At 48.3% G+C, this 17,090-nt stretch overlaps 10 protein-coding genes across 10 annotated transcripts; 2 read left to right on the forward strand and 8 right to left on the reverse strand.

The window, feature by feature from the left end:
* Positions 1–47: 47 nt before the first annotated feature.
* BT62DRAFT_1000277 (uncharacterized protein) lies at positions 48–1,449 on the reverse strand (the record flags this gene model as incomplete). Its single annotated transcript, XM_043176634.1, has 5 exons — positions 48–221; positions 277–366; positions 424–516; positions 576–806; positions 1,228–1,449. 5 exons carry the CDS (start codon positions 1,447–1,449, stop codon positions 48–50), a joined length of 810 nt encoding a protein of 269 aa, XP_043044547.1.
* A 295-nt stretch (positions 1,450–1,744) lies between these two features.
* On the reverse strand, positions 1,745–2,747 carry BT62DRAFT_393405 (uncharacterized protein). Its single transcript, XM_043180767.1, has 2 exons — positions 2,344–2,747; positions 1,745–2,297 (listed from the first exon to the last, which is right to left on the reverse strand). The coding sequence occupies exons 1-2, from the start codon at positions 2,535–2,537 to the stop codon at positions 1,934–1,936; spliced, it is 558 nt and encodes a 185-aa protein (XP_043044548.1). The 5' UTR covers positions 2,538–2,747; the 3' UTR covers positions 1,745–1,933.
* Positions 2,748–3,232: 485 nt separating this feature from the next.
* On the reverse strand, positions 3,233–5,325 carry BT62DRAFT_926700 (acid protease). The gene is made up of 7 exons (XM_043185099.1): positions 5,045–5,325; positions 4,616–4,992; positions 4,425–4,560; positions 4,141–4,371; positions 3,955–4,085; positions 3,503–3,905; positions 3,233–3,444 (listed from the first exon to the last, which is right to left on the reverse strand). The coding sequence occupies exons 1-7, from the start codon at positions 5,201–5,203 to the stop codon at positions 3,364–3,366; spliced, it is 1,518 nt and encodes a 505-aa protein (XP_043044549.1). The 5' UTR covers positions 5,204–5,325; the 3' UTR covers positions 3,233–3,363.
* A 66-nt stretch (positions 5,326–5,391) lies between these two features.
* BT62DRAFT_393482 (aspartic peptidase A1) lies at positions 5,392–7,682 on the reverse strand. The gene is made up of 8 exons (XM_043180768.1): positions 7,343–7,682; positions 7,047–7,285; positions 6,831–6,992; positions 6,640–6,775; positions 6,357–6,587; positions 6,176–6,306; positions 5,719–6,124; positions 5,392–5,660 (listed from the first exon to the last, which is right to left on the reverse strand). Exons 1-8 carry the CDS (start codon positions 7,496–7,498, stop codon positions 5,580–5,582), a joined length of 1,542 nt encoding a protein of 513 aa, XP_043044550.1. The 5' UTR covers positions 7,499–7,682; the 3' UTR covers positions 5,392–5,579.
* A 500-nt stretch (positions 7,683–8,182) lies between these two features.
* Positions 8,183–9,313, reverse strand: BT62DRAFT_960644 (ClpP/crotonase; the record flags this gene model as incomplete). The annotated part of the gene is made up of 7 exons (XM_043188565.1): positions 8,183–8,278; positions 8,328–8,570; positions 8,624–8,745; positions 8,809–8,850; positions 8,904–8,948; positions 8,996–9,211; positions 9,259–9,313. The coding sequence occupies 7 exons, from the start codon at positions 9,311–9,313 to the stop codon at positions 8,183–8,185; spliced, it is 819 nt and encodes a 272-aa protein (XP_043044551.1).
* Positions 9,314–9,584: 271 nt separating this feature from the next.
* BT62DRAFT_882592 (uncharacterized protein) lies at positions 9,585–9,773 on the forward strand (the record flags this gene model as incomplete). Its single annotated transcript, XM_043182711.1, has 1 exon — positions 9,585–9,773. A coding segment is annotated over one exon (189 nt), but the record flags the coding sequence as incomplete, so codon positions are not given.
* Positions 9,774–9,951: 178 nt separating this feature from the next.
* BT62DRAFT_916152 (uncharacterized protein) lies at positions 9,952–10,909 on the reverse strand (the record flags this gene model as incomplete). Its single annotated transcript, XM_043183979.1, has 2 exons — positions 9,952–10,266; positions 10,340–10,909. 2 exons carry the CDS (start codon positions 10,907–10,909, stop codon positions 9,952–9,954), a joined length of 885 nt encoding a protein of 294 aa, XP_043044553.1.
* A 736-nt stretch (positions 10,910–11,645) lies between these two features.
* Positions 11,646–13,631, forward strand: BT62DRAFT_916153 (aspartate kinase; the record flags this gene model as incomplete). The annotated part of the gene is made up of 5 exons (XM_043183980.1): positions 11,646–11,830; positions 11,879–12,329; positions 12,374–13,264; positions 13,317–13,557; positions 13,612–13,631. 5 exons carry the CDS (start codon positions 11,646–11,648, stop codon positions 13,629–13,631), a joined length of 1,788 nt encoding a protein of 595 aa, XP_043044554.1.
* A 237-nt stretch (positions 13,632–13,868) lies between these two features.
* Positions 13,869–14,504, reverse strand: BT62DRAFT_1071653 (uncharacterized protein; the record flags this gene model as incomplete). Its single annotated transcript, XM_043178790.1, has 5 exons — positions 14,423–14,504; positions 14,267–14,376; positions 14,117–14,212; positions 14,018–14,067; positions 13,869–13,964 (listed from the first exon to the last, which is right to left on the reverse strand). Exons 1-5 carry the CDS (start codon positions 14,488–14,490, stop codon positions 13,869–13,871), a joined length of 420 nt encoding a protein of 139 aa, XP_043044555.1. The 5' UTR covers positions 14,491–14,504.
* A 492-nt stretch (positions 14,505–14,996) lies between these two features.
* Positions 14,997–17,066, reverse strand: BT62DRAFT_1071654 (uncharacterized protein). Its single transcript, XM_043178791.1, has 5 exons — positions 16,248–17,066; positions 15,741–16,192; positions 15,640–15,688; positions 15,505–15,586; positions 14,997–15,453 (listed from the first exon to the last, which is right to left on the reverse strand). Exons 1-5 carry the CDS (start codon positions 17,042–17,044, stop codon positions 15,133–15,135), a joined length of 1,701 nt encoding a protein of 566 aa, XP_043044556.1. The 5' UTR covers positions 17,045–17,066; the 3' UTR covers positions 14,997–15,132.
* Positions 17,067–17,090: the final 24 nt, after the last annotated feature.

Genomic DNA, 17,090 nt, shown 5'->3' on the forward strand with positions numbered 1-17,090 from the left:
AACATTAGGCTGTACCATCCAATGCTACGGATTCGGACTCATCCAAGTCAATCATCCCAGCCTCCAGACGACCGTCTTTTTTTCGTTTCACTGCGATAGCTTTTCTCCTTCCTCCGACGCTCCTTCGCCGCTCGTTCTAGATTAGCAATGTGCTTCTTCTTCTCTTCTGAAGTTTCGTTCTTGATCAAGGCCGATGCTGTGGTCAAGACCACATTGTGTAGCTAGGAACAGAAATGAGATACCTATCCTTCAAGATGTGAATCAACGAAAGCGTACCTTTTCCAAGCAATCTTCGACGTTCTGTGATTGAGAACGGTAAACAGTAGACGTGATCATGATTGATTTTGTGGAAGATACATAGTGAGCCTGTGAATGTTGAACAACATTGAACCCTGTTCGTATGGACTGATGCCATCAACATACAGATTTCTTTAGGCCTGGTTGAGCCCACAACGGTATCCATTCCGCATCAATAGGACAGCGTGCAGTCGCCTTGGTGTTGACCTTGTTGACATTCTACAATTTGACACTTAGAACCCTATACAACGAATATACGAACCGTATAAATCGCACACCTGACCACCTGGACCCGAACTACGCGAAAACGACAGCTCTACAACATTTCTGGGTAAAGTAATATTTTTGAATTCAGACAACCACGAGCGGGCCTGTGTACTGTCTTGCGATGTCTCCAAAATAGAAATACTAGGCGGAATGGGCAGTGAATTTTTTCCGTGATGTGCTGTTCGAACTTGACACAGCCGGGGTACGAACTGTTCTCCCGTAAGGAGATGGTTCAGGACAACCTGTCGAAAGTGTAGTTTGAGCATCATTCAGCACCCGTCCTACGGTGACATGTTCGAGATCTCTCCTTGATGAGTGTAAAATACCTCGGCTATACCGGTCCGATCGCAACGGATGTGGGACCGGAGAAAACCGAACCCCTCATCATCATCATCATCATCATATTAGTTTAGACACAAAAACCGCGCGTAAGTAGCCACCAATTGTCCCACACAGGGAGGAAGAAATCTTCCCAGGCTCGCGCAGCCCACACAACCACGAGAAGTACGTCGATGAAAATGATCCTATTACAGCTATTTGGTGAGAATTAAGACCTGTACTAGGAATAATGCAGTTTCGTCTGTCCGAAAACTCTAAATACTGGCAGTAATGCTCAAATTCAAGCCTCCCATGGCTTCCTTCCTCCAGAAGCGACCCACATACGACAGGAGTAGTCATTCGGCAACGCTTTACTTGATCGATTTCCTCCAGTAAGGTCTCGACTGACCTCTCTACGGCTACCCCGGACGTGGGCCCAAATGTTTCAATATGACTAAAAGCAGGCATCCAACCGGAACGCCCATTCGATCCAGAGGCCGAATACTGGTCAGCAAGATCCTTCACTTCCTTTAGTACATCTAGACTCATCGTCGAAGAGCTGAACATGGTAGTGTTTCCGTTTAGCATCTTGGCAGGAACTTGAAAAGCGCCATTTTAACTGGAGCCTCCAACCGAACCAGACAATGAGCTGTCCCCGACATCGATAACGGAGAATGGAGCCCCCGGCTGGAACAAAGGTTTATGAGTCTTCCAGTCCTACAGAAGTCTTGCATAATGACGTGTTCTGGACATTCAAAATGATGCTACAGACCTTCTTTTCTGTGAAATCATGTGCTGTAATAAGCAAATGATTTATGGAACCAGACTCACGACACCTAGATTCAAATCAATATACCACTTTCGAAAAGGGAAAGGATAGAACGTAGTTTTTGCTGCAGTGATACGGTTTCTTATCTGGATCGCATTTCCCTGAGCCTGCGGTGTAAAAGATGAAGAAAACACCACTAATGGAACACTTGCATGCAATACCGCAGCCAGCGGTCGCGCATCTGTACCGGTTAGGGGCGCGCCATCCGTTTCTAGTTCATCTTTACCTGTTCTCTTTCGACTTGAGCATCTTGTTTTGCCAGCGCTCCCCATATTTCCTTATACTGAAGTCGCAAATCAGCAGCACCCCCGGCGCCTCTGATTGGGGTATCATGATGTTTTGGGCAAAAAACAGGGCACCAGGTGCGCTCTTTTTCGGAACTAGCTTCACGGGCTCGTTAGCGTGCCAGGCGGTAGCTTGAAGGTAACAAGACCGAAAGTTCGTTTTACAATCAGTGTACCATTCAATAAGGGCGCAATGTCCTGTAAACCTCAAAAGAGCGGGGGCATCGGTGTCGAGAGCCACCAAAGCGAGATAACGCCTATCAAGCACACGGTTAGGAGGACAATCATAACCAGTCCTAAGTCTGAACTCATGTTAGAAGGGAGGAAGAGTAGACCAAAGATACAGACCTCAGGCCATAATCCAAGGCCGCCTCCACGCTCCCCAAATCAGCTTCAGCCTTTACCGCATGTTCGGGCTTCGATTCGAGCTGGTGATGAATAATCTTAACATCTTTCATCACCGTTTCATACATGACAGGACTGTCGTACGGCTGGGACATATCCTGGGGACGACAATTCATGCACTTTTGAGCGTACGCCATAGTTTGTCGAGGACGCTGTCGCCGGGATCAAGGACAGCAGCAGGGAGTGTGAAGTTATGGAAACCAACAGACTGGGGTGTTTGGAATGCAATGGAATCCGTTACGTTCAAACCGAGCTGGAGCTTTTGCGATCTGAAGAAACCGTCGAAGGCTACATAGGCCATCTTCATATTGAGAGGTGATACTGATATCTTCCACAGGACTTGCAGGATGCCTAGTTTATTGAACTCCCCGCCAACGGCAGATGCAAGATCTACATCATCCGTAGTCAGCTCCCAAGGAGCCAAAGGCGGCTTTCCTGCGATCCCAAAGCTGGTCAAGAAGGCACGTACCGAGGCTTTGTAACCTGCGCATCTTCCCACGAGTCACGAGATGCGACGCGTTGCGCCAGACGATCACGATCATCGTCACATTTCCTCAGTCAGGGAGTTTCAATGAAGGCCCGGATTCTGCATAGGTCATAAACGTCGTCAATCATCATTTGCTTTAATGAGGCATAACATTTTGACGGCATCTTCAGCGTTAATGCAAAGTTGGGCATAATTTATTTATCCGTTGCGATTTGTCGCACGTCGGGCCTTCGGGCTTCAGCTCCCATCGTTAACAAGAGGACTACTTCAATCACGATGGAATAGACACACTGGTCCAGGAAACAGATGCGACGTCAACAGCGTGCCGAAGGACCGATTCATGTGTTCAGGACTAACAAGATTTCCGCATTGTATTTAAACCACCAAGTTATTATAATACCATTATACATCCATTTTAAACTACTCTATATAACAGAGGGAGACAGATTAAGATTATTTATTCAACACCCAGTAGATCAAGCCAGTTTGGCCAAGGAAAGTTGATTCTTGTCCACATTGGTCGAGAAATAAGCTGACTTCAGGAAAGTATCGCCAACCTAAGAAAACACCTCCATTCAGTGACTTCCCCTGTGATTCAAACACACGTCCACGTACCAGCCATTCCCCTTGCCCAACATTGCCAGAGGAGATTCCTGAAACGCACATACCAGTGGGGTCGTTGATGTCCAAAGGTGCGAACGCGAGGTCCCTAGGATCGATGGCAAAGGCTGTACCTCCAAATGTCAAAGCAATGCTGGCGTTGGTGGTGCAAGGCACAAGGAATCCACCTTGTCCATCCGAAGTAGCACCGTCGATGTTACTGTGGATCGTCTCTGCATCAGCAGCGGGCACGATGAGCAGAGTAGTGCCAGTGTCCAATATAGCTGCCTGGCCTTCAACTTTCAAGTCAGTGCCGTTAACAGACACAGCATCCAAGGCAGCAATCCAAAACCCCTGTTTGCTGATGTTGTCCACAGTGACCAGGGTGTCTGCTTGGAACTTAGTCTCATCAAGACCACTGTCAAGATGAGTGAGATTGAGTCAATCTAGACAAAGAAAACACACACCCGAAGGTAATTTCTCCATCATTTTTTCCATCCGCAAGACGCGAAATCTTATAGGAAGTGATAGCCTCGCTAATGAGGCCGTTCTTAGCAAGGGACTCCACAGGCGTCAGGAAATCTTGGTTAGACAGTGTCTTACATGTTTGTGGTAAGAACCTCAACGCGTAAGAATGAAAACATGAAACATACTGATTGTGCGAGGCCCATGAGACCATCAAAATCTGTATTATCGGAAGCGAAGTCGACGGACTCCACTTCAGCAATGCCAAAGCTATGGCTTGTCAAGGCAAGGCCTGCGATGGTAACATCATCTGCAATCTTAACGCCTGACACCGAACCGGTACCGTAAGTGATATTCCATTGTTCGTTGAAGGTGCTGAATGAGCTAGACCTCTGCTCGCCCAGGAACGTATGGTTTCCCTATAAGAGGACTATTAAGCAACCTTGACTTTCAGAACGAACATGATACATACGCAGTCTCCTCCACCTTCAGCCTGGCAGTTGTCACTACCCACCCATAAGTCAGCCGATCCCGAGTCCATAAGGACCCTAAACTGGCGGGGAGGTGTTCCGATCTCGATGATGGAAGTATAGCCCACATCGTCAGCCCTACACGAGTATACTCTGGCTTTCAGACTCTACACATATGGGAGGATCAACTTACAATATATCCAGCCCTAATGAGTTATTAGCGGTTGGTGTGTTCGCGTCGGTCACGCCTCCGTTCAAAAGAGCGTTGATCTCTGCATCTGTAAAACGATTCGAGGCAGAGGCAGAGGCAGAGGCGGCGCTTGCAGAGGAAGTGGCAGAAGAATTGCTCCCGTCCTCGTGCAAGTTGAGAGTAGGTGTATCCAAGCTTTCCACTGCACTGTGAACATACGGATTGTAACGTTTTTGAAGTTCGGACGTGGTTTCGTTAGGATGGCAAGCGTGCACACGTTTGTGAAGACTAGCTCGAAGTTCTTCATCCGTGGGACCGATTCCAGAGTCCGACATAAGGGCAAGACGTCGATGGCCGCGGTTGATGTGCTGCTGTAAGAGCTGGAGAACTGGTTTACTTTCAAGCACCTTTGAATAAGGATAAAGAACGAACCACTTGTGGATGAAGATCAGTCCGTCGTTGTTGAAGCCTCGTTAAAGGAAGCGTCAGGATTTTGTGTTTCTTGCTGAGAGGCGCAGCCTCGACATCGCGAAGCGTGAAAAGGAAGAAAAAGAGAGTGCAAAGAGAAAGCACGAGTTTGGACAGCATCATTCAGCCCAGCAAGAGAAAGATGTAGTTTGACGAGGAGAATGCCTATCCAGAGGATAAATAACGCTCAACCAGGAGCGAAAGGAATGAAGAGAGAAAGCAAAAGGCGATGAGGTGGCCAACAGTAGAACCCTTGCACTTTATAGTCGTCCGATCAAGCATGGCGAATAGAGAACAATACGTATTACGTAAGGGTCTGACTCGCAAAGAACAATGAACTCTTGGATGTCACTATTGTTGCAACGTATTGCTCATGCTGATACTGATAAGAACCTATTAAATAAATAATGGTCTTTCAATCCCCTATTAATATATTGGCAATCCCAGAGAGCCTAGTTGTGACATAATACATATCTGTAATCCGAGGTGGCTTAAAAGTTTAAACAAGCTTTGCCAAAGAAACAGAGTTATTGTTGACATTGGTACTAAAGTATGCATTCCTCAAGAACACATCACCAACCTCGGTAAATCCAAATTAGTCAACAAAGTCTCAGACAAGCCAGAAAAACAGAACTTACCAGCCACTCATTATTAGCTCCGACACTTCCAGCAGAGATACCGGAAACACAGTCGCCCGTAGGGTCATTGGCATCCACGGGTGTGAACGCCAAGTCTTTAGGGTCGATTGTGAACTCTTGACCACCAAAGGTGAGAGCTACGCTGGCGTTCGTGGTACACGGAACGGTAAAACTTCCCTGACCATCTGACTGCGCACCAGAGATCAGTTTATGAACGGCGTCAGCGTCACTTGTGGGCGCAACAATCACAGTGGTTCCGGTGTCGAGAATAGCGGAACGACCGGAGAGACCAGTATCGGTGCCATCAACCGAGATAGAATCCACAGCGCCTTCCCAAAAGCCTTCTTGGCTTTGGTTGTCTATAGTGACGAGAGTACTAGAATCGAACTTGGAAGTGTCGAGGGCACTGCGCTTTGATGAACCTCATGATCAAGGTCTGTCGTGAGAAGAGACTCACCCAAAGGTAACTTCACCATCATTGAGGTCGTCAGCAAGTCGGGAAATCTTGAACGATGTGATCGCAGCGTCGATAAGGCCTGCTGAGGCCAATGATTCAACGGGTGTACTTACACCCTGCTCTGAAAGCGTCTACGAAAATCCAGTCAAGACGGCACTTCGGAGCGAAAAACAATACTCACGGATTGAGCAAGTCCCATCAAGCCATCAAAAGGAACCGAATCGGAGGAGAAATCAACAGTTTCGGTAGTAGCGACACCAAACGTATGTGCGTCCAAACTCAGACCGGCCACAACCATGTTGTCCTGGATGATAGTGCCCTGAACCGCACCAGTACCATACGTAACTTCAAATTGTTTGTTGGAGTCCTTGAATGAACTGGAGCTGGTCGACCCGAGGAACGTGTGGTTACCCTAACAACATCTGATTAGAGTCGATGAAGGATGGGGAAGAGCGTGTACTCACACAGCTTCCACCGCTCGTTGATTGACAGTTCTCTGCACCAACCCAAGTATCAGCGGATCCCGAGTCCATGAGCAGTAAGTAATCCTGTGGAGGCGTGCCCATCTGAATCGTTGCCAGGTAACCAATATCATCACCTCTGAAAGTAAAAGAAGATTAGATACGGGTCAATGTACATAATTAACAAGCCTCACTCGATGTCGAGTCCAAGTGAATTGGCAGTCGTCGGGGTGTTCGCGACCGTGACATCACCAGAAATAGAAGCTGAGGAAGTAGATGCAGCAGCGGCCGAGCTGACCGCAGCCGTTACAGCAGTAGCTGAAGTAGTAGTACCCTTAACGGCATTGTTGTTGCTCCTGGAAACACTTTATTAGTATTTGCAGAGAAGCTGCGCCCGAACGTTCACGCACTTGTTATGCTTGTTTCTGGTAACGACCGCATTGACACGACTATCTTTTACTCCTTCCCTGTTGAAACGCTTGGAGTTCCCAGGAGGAATGAACCTATTGTACCGTTTGTAGACTGGATCATTCTCCAGCGATGCGACCCTCCTTTCGAGGTTTCGCCGAAGTTCATCGTCAGAGGGACCTTGTCTGCCAGTCATTCGGGCAAGACGACGAAGAGCACGATTGAGGTTTTGCTGGTGAAGCTGTGGGGGGGGGGATAAGATTAAAGAGGCCCAAGAAAGATTTGAGATGAAACGTACGATTTGGGGATGAAGATCTGAACGTTGCTGGATGCGTTTGAGAGGGAGTGTAACGCTACCGCCGCGCTTAACGATCGGGTGGGCGTCCGCATCCTGAGCGGACAGCGCAAAAAGAAGGCCTGCCAGAAGCGCGTAGAAAGGAAGACTGAGATTCATAGTAGGAAAGGAGAGGCGGAACGATGGGAATGTGAGGTAGTGGTGAAACGGAAATGAAAGTTTTTAAGGTAAAGCAGTCAAAGGCCCAGCCTTAAGGAAAACAGACAACGCCACTGGCAAAAACTGGAAAGGGGAGAGAGAAACGAGGTCGTAACGAAGCACAATCCTCCATCATATAAGTACGCGGGACCTGAATGTTGCGGTGATCGGCAAACAATCCCCGATTAGTATTTTTCTTCCGCCCAACGGAGGAAACAAAAAAAGATCTATTCAGTTCCCGGGTGAAATGGTCCAAGACCTGATTAGGCTGCGCACGCCATTGAGTCCCACAAAAAGATTCAGAAATAACTCGCCTCGAAAAGACAATGCTTAACCAAACTTGGAGCATGGTAACTGCGGAGTAATCGCGAAATTACTATGGGTGTTGGGCAGGTAACGACCCGGCGCCCGCATGTCCATGCGCAGCCGTGCATGCACATTCATTGGGCTAAAGGTCAAAGGATCTTCTATCAAGAACAAAGACTCAGCAAGAAACAAAGCATCTGGTTGAATCAGATGTTTGTTCATAGGATGGTTACACACTATTAGACTGTTCCGATGATTGCGTCGTACCCAGAGTTTTACATGAACTTGTTGGAAGTGGAAACAATATTATTTTACACATCAATATCAAAAACTGCTCTATTAGAGGCGGGACTGAGCTGCTGCGTCGTCGAGTTGAGGATTCATCGGGCGTGATTGTTTCCGTATCATTGCCAAGGTGTCTCGGTATAGATCAGCCTGCGTAGTGTAAAGCAGTGTATCAAAGTGTACTGTATGGAACCCATACCTTGATCAATCCCCAAACACCGTGTCGCGCGTTCATACCAACTGTTTTTGCTACTTCTTCTGCTTTAGCCAACACATCAGCGGTGTTCCCGGAGACTATATGATCTACAAGCCCCGCCTCCAAAGCCTCTTTTGGCGTGAATTTATGGCCTTCTAGTGCTATTTTTCTATGCAACCGGCCATCACCAACTTGGGCACGAAGAATGGCCGCGAAGGAAAGAGGCCAGATAGCACCAAAGAGGACCTGATTATAATTGGTTAGCCCTTGAAATGAGACACCATATACAACTACCCCACCTCATTCATGCACATCCATGCGCGTCGCTCACTACCATCAGTCATGACACGGTAGTCGCATACCAAAGCCAGCATCATTGACCCAGCGAAACAATGCCCGTTAATGGCGGCGATGGTTGGAACTGAATTCGAGAGGTGAGACTCAAATTGTCACACTGATTCATCAAACCACGGATACTACGAACTTGGGAAAGTCAATAGCCTCGAAAGAAGGGGATCATATGTAACTGTTGAAATGGATCAACATCTTATCATCTCAATTATGCAGATGATCACCTACCCGGGAAGAAGTTTAGATTCGCAACGACACTGGGATAGTCAAGACCTAGGACAGAGATGAGCCGGGGGCTGATATCCTTCACAAACACACACCATTGCTAAAAAACTTGTCCTGGTTTCTAGCACCAACAAATATCAGTGCTCCCTTGGCGCCTTCCGTGTCCTTGTTCTGCTGAGCGGTTCTCCACTGTCCGCGCCAGTCTCTTTCCACGGCATCCAGAGCAGGCTTGATACCATAGTCGACCATTTCAAGAGTTAAGCGGTTGTCATTGGAATGGTGTAGTTCGATGATCCAAAGGGCCTCATTGGCTGTAAAGACGCGTCAATGCTTGCTGTAGAAGCCTTTAACTGCTTACGGTGTGTAAGGGTGATGAGAGGGCGATGAGTAGGCAAACTGAGTGGGTAGGTCATGGCAGGAGAACGGAGAGCGCTGGCAAGAGCAGGCGAGTGGAAGTAGACCGGTTATTACTCAGGACCGACATGTGATTTGTCTACTGAGCGAACGTGTACGAAACAATATGAATCTGAGGCAAAAAGGATTCGCCGACACTGGAGGCCTTTGCACAACAGATACAAATTCATTTCTTGCCTCCTGCAACCATGGCCTCTGTAACGGACGAGCAGAAGGCTGCTATCAAAGGTGCTTTCCCTATCCTGTCCCCCTGCAGCGATACTGAGTAGAAGAACAGCCAAAATGGAAGCACGGGAAGAGCACATTCGTGAATCATGGATCAAAGCGATGGAGGCTCGTTTGGTGCGAGATGAACTCGAAAAGTGTCACAGATCAGAGGGCGTCAACCATTACGAGAATTGTAAATGGCTCGTAGATAAATACCTGGTCATGTTGAAGGAGAACAAAGTGTGTCTTTAATTTGTCGGATTCGAAACTCGTACTCATTCGACGCATAGGTGCGAGGGTACAAGCATATAGACACTATGTGATTCCAAAAATGAAGCTTTCTGACCATATCTACTTGTGAATGCAATCCTTAATTGTCGTCGTTAGGGTAAGGTTAATGCTATCGTACAGTATGTCCTCTAGGCTCCTACTACTCCCCTTCCACCATCGCAGCCGTATGGTTCCAAAGCTTTTCTCTCTGTTCTTCATTCCCAAAGTACCGCTTCTTTCCCAGATCCTCGCCTCGGCTGCCAACCCTGAACACGCCTGCGGCCTTTTGCAAGGTCCCATGCCACATGTACTCTGCGCAATCCTCTGGCGAGATTGCAAATGGGTACGCTAGCCCCATAATGAGCGGTGCAGTGTATCGGAACACTGCGGAAGGTGATGCATATACATAGTTCGTTCGCACGGCTCCGGGATTGGCGTGTATGAACGAATGGAGGGTATACCGCTGTGCAAAGCCCTGAATGCACATCAGTGACCAACGCCAACTATGAGGGAAACGGATACATACCTCAGACATCAAATCCAAGTACGTCGGCATCCGGAGCCCCACTTTTGCGGCAGAATAACTCTTTCATATCCAGGTCATTCACATCGATTCTCCCTCCATTTCCAGGTGACATGACAGACACCACCTTGGACCCACCCTCCTTCAACGAACCCATTAAATCCTTCACAAACTTCCATTTCGCATAATAAGTGACCGCCATTTTCTTGTCCATTCCCTCTTTCGTTTCCTCCCTTCCCGATATAGTGAGGTATCCCGTCGTGAGGACGAGAAAGTCCACCTTCTTTTCTCCAAGATGTTTCTTCACCTCCTCTGTAGCACTGGCGACATTGGACATGAGGCTGGCGTCACATGGGACGAATTCGTGGATGGGTTTCACTGATGAGGATGGACGAGGAAACGAATCGATGATTTCCTGCGCAGCTTTGGCGTTTCGTCCGACAATGATGATGTTGGCGTTGCCTTGGGTATGGGAGGCGAGTGATTGGGCCATTGCTTGGCCGATTCCGGCGGTACCCCCAAAGAAGACGGCGGTGGGTGCGGTCAAGGAAGAGAATATAGAGGCGTTGGATGCTCGTATACTGGCGATGGACATGGTGGCGGCAATGGATTGACTTGGCGGATGGAGGAAGTTAAGTATGCAATTTCTGCTGGCTACGTGACGCGTACTCAATTGCGTGTCCGTTCGGCACGATAATCGCAGCCAATTGAAACAGAAACCCGGCCGGCAACATCGCGCCAAGTTGCCGCCTCTTCTACTTGTGGCTCACCGGATGCGCAAGAAAAATAGAAAAACACACGCAGCTTCTCGATATACTTTCAGGCTTCTATATACCGGATCACTTCTGGCGTAGGGCGACGAACTCATTTGCGAACCCGCCTCAAAGGATCTATGTGCAGTACGAAGGATTATCTCCTACGTGAGGGACATTCTACCGTTGCCGTTTTACTTTTTGCGCAATGCTGCGAAGGAAGAGAAGGGTGCCCGTTATCAACCATAGGCACGTTGTCGAACAGTGCAAGGATAGAATATCGCAACTGACATTTGTACGACATCGCCTATCATAATTCAGGGCTAAAAGAGTATATATGTACCACCGAAATCAATTGGAATTTCTGCAGTTATAAAAGTCGGTTCCGTAGCGACCGTCACGTAGTACTGTGGACTCTCGTCGACACCGTCCTGTGCAGCTTAGCGGTGATGAGGAATGACCTGGTATCGGCCGGCAGTTTTTTTTTTTTGTTCATGAGTCAGTCGATCACCTCATTATTGCCACCACCACCACCTACCCATGAGCTAGTCTCTTTCTGCAGTGTATCTGTACCATCTAATGTCTGGCTCCTCTACCCCGTCAACCTCCTCGTCGCCCTCCTCGTCGCCAGCTTCATCGCCGCCGACAACGCCCCCGAATCTTCACCAAAACACCATCGATCCTTCTGCTCCATGGCTCATACAAAAGTTTGGTGGAACCAGCGTTGGAAAATTTGCTGTCAAGATCGCAGAAGACGTCGTATCGTGTGTTAGCATCGTATTTTCGTTATGCTTTGTCTTACACTTATGAAGGAACTACATCGACTCGAATAAAGTCGCTATTGTATGCTCTGCACGGTCTGGATCTACCAAGGCGCTAGGAACGACGAACCTCCTCCTGCGAGCCGCTTCTGAGGCACTGGTCCGTCGAAAACCTGGCGGAGTCAGTACACCAGGAACTGGTACAGTCACACCGATGCTTTTCGGCCGAATGAAAGATACGTCGCAGTCTCCGCCTATCTCTCCGACAAGGAGCAGATCCTCATCAGATCACCAGCATCAGACCTTCAACTGTCTCGCCCCGTTGGCCGTGCCCCAAGCGGGCCAGGAATTGCCGGTTTACAATGTTACAGTCGATCTCATTCGCCAGGAGCACCTCAATGCCGCCGGGGAGAGTATTAGGGATCCTGACATCCGAAAAGAGCTCGAGGCTGAAATAGAGAGCGACTGTGACTGGCTTCGGAGTTTTTTGTTCGCATCGCAGGTAAGCAAATCATCTTTTCATTTACCATATTTTTTTCCCCTAAGGATGCCAAGGTCATCGACGAAATCTCTCTTCGTTCCCGAGATAGTATCATCGGGCTCGGTGAACGTCTGGCTTGTAAATTCATGACAGCCGTACTTAGGGATCAAGGCATCGACGCCGAGTATGTCTCGCTCGAGAACATAGTACCGGAGATGGACGAGGATGGCTCCTTAGATCAAGCCTTCTACGACCGCCTCGCCATCGCCGTAGGCGAACGCATCGAACTATGTGGCCAGCGCGTACCCGTCGTCACAGGTTTCTTTGGACCTGTTCCCGGTTCGTTGTTACGACAAGTCGGGCGGGGTTATACCGACCTGCTTTCCGCCCTCCTCGCCGTCGGCGTCAAAGCCTCAGAATTGCAGATCTGGAAAGAGGTCGACGGGATCTTCACCGCCGACCCGCGCAAGGTGGCCACAGCGCGTGTGATCCCACTCATCTCCCCCGATGAGGCGGCCGAGTTGACGTACTATGGGAGCGAAGTCGTGCATCCCTTCACGATGGAGCAGGTCATCCGGAAGAAAATTCCCATTAGGATCAAGAATGTGGAGAATCCGGCGGGGTTGGGGACTGTTATTTATCCAGACCCGGAGGAGGAGGGAAAGGAAGTCCCAGTGGCGAGACAATCGGTTACAGAACATGATGTCTTGGGTAAGGAGAGCAAAAGGGCGACTGCTGTGACCATAAAGGAGCGCATTATTGTGCTGAATGTCAATTCCAACAGGAAGAGCGTTTCGCATGGGTTCCTCGCTGGGATTTTCACCACACTCGATAGATTTGGAGTCGTAGTGGATCTTATCAGCACAAGTGAGGTGCATGTTAGTATGGCTATCGAAGATGGGTTAATCCCGAAAATTATGGATCGTCTCGTTAGGGAGCTCCGCAAGAGCGGGACGGTGGGCTCATATACTTATTACTTCGATGCATGATTCTGACCTTCTAGCACAGGTATCCGTGCATCAAGATATGGCCATCCTTTCCCTGGTAGGGAAGCGGATGCGCAATATGGTTGGCATTGCGGGAAACATGTTCACCACGCTTGCGAAGGGTAATGTTAACATAGAGATGATAAGCCAGGGGGCTAGTGAGATCAATATTTCATGTGTCATCGAGGGAAGGGATGCCGTTAAGGCCCTCAATCTCATACATCAGAGCTGCTTACAGATTCCGCCGCCATCGCAAGGAAGAAGTGGGTTCTCTGTTCCCTATACACTCACTGCACAATGCTGACGATGTATTGCAGTAGGACCGTGGCTATTCTAATCGCGTCGTATCGAAAAGTATAATTTCGATATAGAACAGTAGAAGAAGTTTTGGGGAACGATTTATTGGATTATAATCGTGATATTTTGTATGTGCGCTGAGCATCAGCTGCTTGCCCTCACACTCTTTCGTAGATACCGTTCATGTATTGTTCTCGGCTTCTGTAACCCGGATTCTTTCAACCACACAGATTGAAGTCAACAAGTTGCTGTATTCATACAGCACTAGTATACCATTCTACCACTGAGATAATTCAACGGTACGACACCGGGCTGGCCAATCGGTAGGAAGGCTCTTCGTACTGGGACGAGACGCGTCCAACACCACGATGGTCTGAAAGTCGCTCAGTACTCTTGCGTGTTATTCCGTTAGGAACCTGGCCGTACGGCATTTTGAGACTCGGGATGATAATCAAAATAAGCATCCGGAAAGATATCTAATTCTGGTTCAAGTAGCAAGAGGCAGCAGTCTTGAGTATTCCTCACCGAGTTCCGAGTGCCTTCCATAAATGGTCGTATTGAGCATATTACTGACCTTATTGAGATGATTTTGAAACGCGGTCTTCCCTGTATCATCCAAAACTGGCACAACGTAACGATCAGGGCGTGAAGCACAAAGGTAGAAAGTGTATGTACCTTCTCTTGCGGTGCTCAAGAAAACAACGAGATCGTATCCCTCCAAGTGCTGGTCTTGTCCTCCATATCCGCAAAGTTGACATTTATCGCCGGTTGCAGAGCTTGTACAGCTATAGGTATTGAATCATGTCGAAAGCCGGCAGTCGCGGTGTACACTAGTGCTCTAGCTGTTGCCCACAGTACTCGAGTTGTATATGCCGATAAGAGGTGGCGGTGGGAAGCATAGAAGTGAGAACAGCATGGTCGAAAGAAAGAAGTCCATATCAATGAGAGATCATCTCAGTAAGTACGGACAAATGCTCCATTAGATCAATGTTGTATTTCCGAGCATACCGGTTCTTATTCGTAGAATAGACTCGAATACAATGATATATCCTCCATGCTGAGCAGTTCTCAACCTCACTGTGTAATTCATTCACCTGTGGAACACAGAGGGCTCGTTCCCTCCTTTGAGGGGAGGCATCAGATCCACTACACGGCTTATAATTCCGGGACAGGCAAATGTTACCCCTGAAGAACATAGGCAGCCCCTACTCAGTTAGCTAGTTGCAACCTCGAGATGGTGACGATGAGACATCCTTTGTAGGCAAAGTCTCTACCCTTGAAGCCTGACACATGGATGTTTGCGTCGAGCACGTTTTTACTTAGCATGTTCGCTCAAGTTATTATTCAGTCGCCCACTTACTACTCACCCTTCACAAACGTGTGTTGACATCACTTGAACGCCTTCAGTTGTTGTAAAATTTTCTTTTATTCGCGTCGTAGGGTGCCTGCACGATCTCATTCGCAGTACGCCTGTGTAGACCCAGTCTCTGTTCAGAGTGGACTCACTCAAGTTCGAAAGTCATACTTCAACGACGTACATTTCAATCCACCTCCTCAGACTCGACAGACTGGTCCACCGGTCCAAATTCAGGTCCAACCTCCAACCTCCCCATCTCCACAGTAAAAGATTCAGGCAGTTTCTCTTGGCCCATAACATCAGCTTCTGCGGCGTCTCTCATTCCCTTTAGGAATTCCGGACTCATGGTGGACGAGCTGATCATAGTCGTTCTTCCGTTTGCAAACTTCATGGGGATTTGTATCGAATCTTTCGCACTTCTTGATCCAATCGAAGACGGACCGTTGACATCTATCACTGAGCAGGGGGCTCCTGGCATGCAAAACGGTTTATGGTTTTTCCAGTCCTGGGGTTTATATATGTGAACTCAGTCCTTGCGTAAATGGTATAAGCTAACCTTCTTTTCTTTTGCCGCGACATGAGATAAAGTAAGCGGAAATGTGATAAAAATCAATAATATGTGGCGATACTCACGACACCTAAATCATATCAGTCAATACAAAAGCTCGTAACAAAGATAAGGGAGGCATACTCTCTGCCACAATAGTAGGGCTTCTTGTCTGCGTCACATTTCCCAGAACCTGAAATGTTTATTAGAACCATATCAAGAGAGAAGGTGGAATAGATAAATACATCGAGAAAATACATGTCCAGAAACGACCTGAATCCCACAACCGACAGTTGCACATCTGTAGCGATTTGGGCGAGCCATACGTTTCTGGTCCATCTTGGCCCGACCCTTCTCCATATCCTCGTCTCTTTTCTGAAGGGCTGACCATAGCTCCTTGTATTGAAGATACATATCAACAGCATGCTCTGCCTGCGGTTTCATAACATTCTGAGCATATATCATGGCAGATGGAGAAGTCTTTCCCGGAACGAGTTTCACGCTCTCGTTGGCATGCCATGAGGCTGCCTGAAGGTACCGGTGACGGAAATCTTCACTGCTTTCCGTATACCAGTCAATGAGGGCACTGTGGGCGACGGATCTCATCTCAGTAGGCGCGTTCGTATCAAGAGCGGCTTGTACCAGGTAACGTCTCGTAAGGGCGCGGTTCGGAGTACATTCGAGCCCAGTCTTGAGCCTACATGTCAAGGGATAAAAAGGTGATCGCAACCAATGTGAGAGAAAGTTTATACCTAAATCCGTAATCCAAGGCAGCTTTTGGGTTTCCAGCGTCCGCCTCGGCTTTGACGACCTTTTCGGGTTTCGACTTGACCGTGGCCAAGACGTCGTCGATTTCTTTCATAATTCTGGCTCCCCAGGTGTGGTCGACAGGTTTAGAAAAATCTACGGGAATGCAGTTCTTGTGCATGTTAACATATGCAAGAGCGATTTCTAACGAGGATGAATCATCGTCGCTCTCGCGGTGCCTACTTGCCGCCGTTCGCGATACGGAAGAGGGAGGAGTGAAATTGCGAAACGCGATAGATTCCGGACAACTGACAGCCGCAGACGCTATATGCGAAAAGTTCATGTGGGATTTGAGACCTTTGAAAAAGTCTTCAAAGGATTCTCTGGCGATGATCGCGTTGGAGTGAGAGACACATATTTTCCACAGTTCTTTTCTGACGCCTAGTCTCTTGAACTCGGCTCCGATAGCAGTCGCGAGATCAGTATCCTCTGTCGTCAGCTTCCATGGAGCCAAAGGAATCATTCCAGGATTTCCAAAGGAGGTTAGGAAAGCACGAATCAAGCCTCTTGCAACCTCCGGTGCAGCTTCTTTTCCCGTCTCTGGGAAAAACATCATTGGCTTACTGCCAAGCATCTCGGTGTGAATGAAGTCGCTCTCGGGTTGCACTATGAAAAGCAAATGAGATGGTGGATCAAGATGGATGAAACGAAGGTCAAAGTGCCATTCATTGGCGACACGGCCAGAGGGTGGGCGAGGAGTACGAGGAAGTGCATTGAACTTAGCGACGTCCTGCTGCGACATGGTTGTTGATGTGAAGCCTGAGACCGTGACTTATTATCGTCGAGCA

Source organism: Guyanagaster necrorhizus, assembly GCF_019112545.1.
Source record: "Guyanagaster necrorhizus MCA 3950 unplaced genomic scaffold BT62scaffold_3, whole genome shotgun sequence".
NCBI classification, from domain to species: domain Eukaryota; kingdom Fungi; phylum Basidiomycota; class Agaricomycetes; order Agaricales; family Physalacriaceae; genus Guyanagaster; species Guyanagaster necrorhizus.

Coding starts and splice junctions, on each gene's coding strand:
- BT62DRAFT_393482 (XM_043180768.1), bottom strand. CDS start 7,498: ATGAATCTCAGTCTTCCTTTCTACGCGCTTCTGGCAGGCCTTCTTTTT. Junction 6,776..6,830: donor TCACTTGGACTCGACATCGA/GTGAGGCTTGTT, acceptor TTTTACTTTCAG/AGGTGATGATATTGGTTACC. Junction 6,307..6,356: donor TGATGGGACTTGCTCAATCC/GTGAGTATTGTT, acceptor GGATTTTCGTAG/ACGCTTTCAGAGCAGGGTGT.
- BT62DRAFT_393405 (XM_043180767.1), bottom strand. CDS start 2,537: ATGGCGTACGCTCAAAAGTGCATGAATTGTCGTCCCCAGGATATGTCC. Junction 2,298..2,343: donor GCCTTGGATTATGGCCTGAG/GTCTGTATCTTT, acceptor ACATGAGTTCAG/ACTTAGGACTGGTTATGATT.
- BT62DRAFT_926700 (XM_043185099.1), bottom strand. CDS start 5,203: ATGATGCTGTCCAAACTCGTGCTTTCTCTTTGCACTCTCTTTTTCTTC. Junction 4,372..4,424: donor CTGAAGGTGGAGGAGACTGC/GTATGTATCATG, acceptor GTCCTCTTATAG/GGAAACCATACGTTCCTGGG. Junction 3,445..3,502: donor TTGGGCAAGGGGAATGGCTG/GTACGTGGACGT, acceptor GTGTTTTCTTAG/GTTGGCGATACTTTCCTGAA.
- BT62DRAFT_1071654 (XM_043178791.1), bottom strand. CDS start 17,044: ATGTCGCAGCAGGACGTCGCTAAGTTCAATGCACTTCCTCGTACTCCT. Junction 15,689..15,740: donor TGGACATGTATTTTCTCGAT/GTATTTATCTAT, acceptor TAAACATTTCAG/GTTCTGGGAAATGTGACGCA. Junction 15,454..15,504: donor TCGCGGCAAAAGAAAAGAAG/GTTAGCTTATAC, acceptor TATAAACCCCAG/GACTGGAAAAACCATAAACC.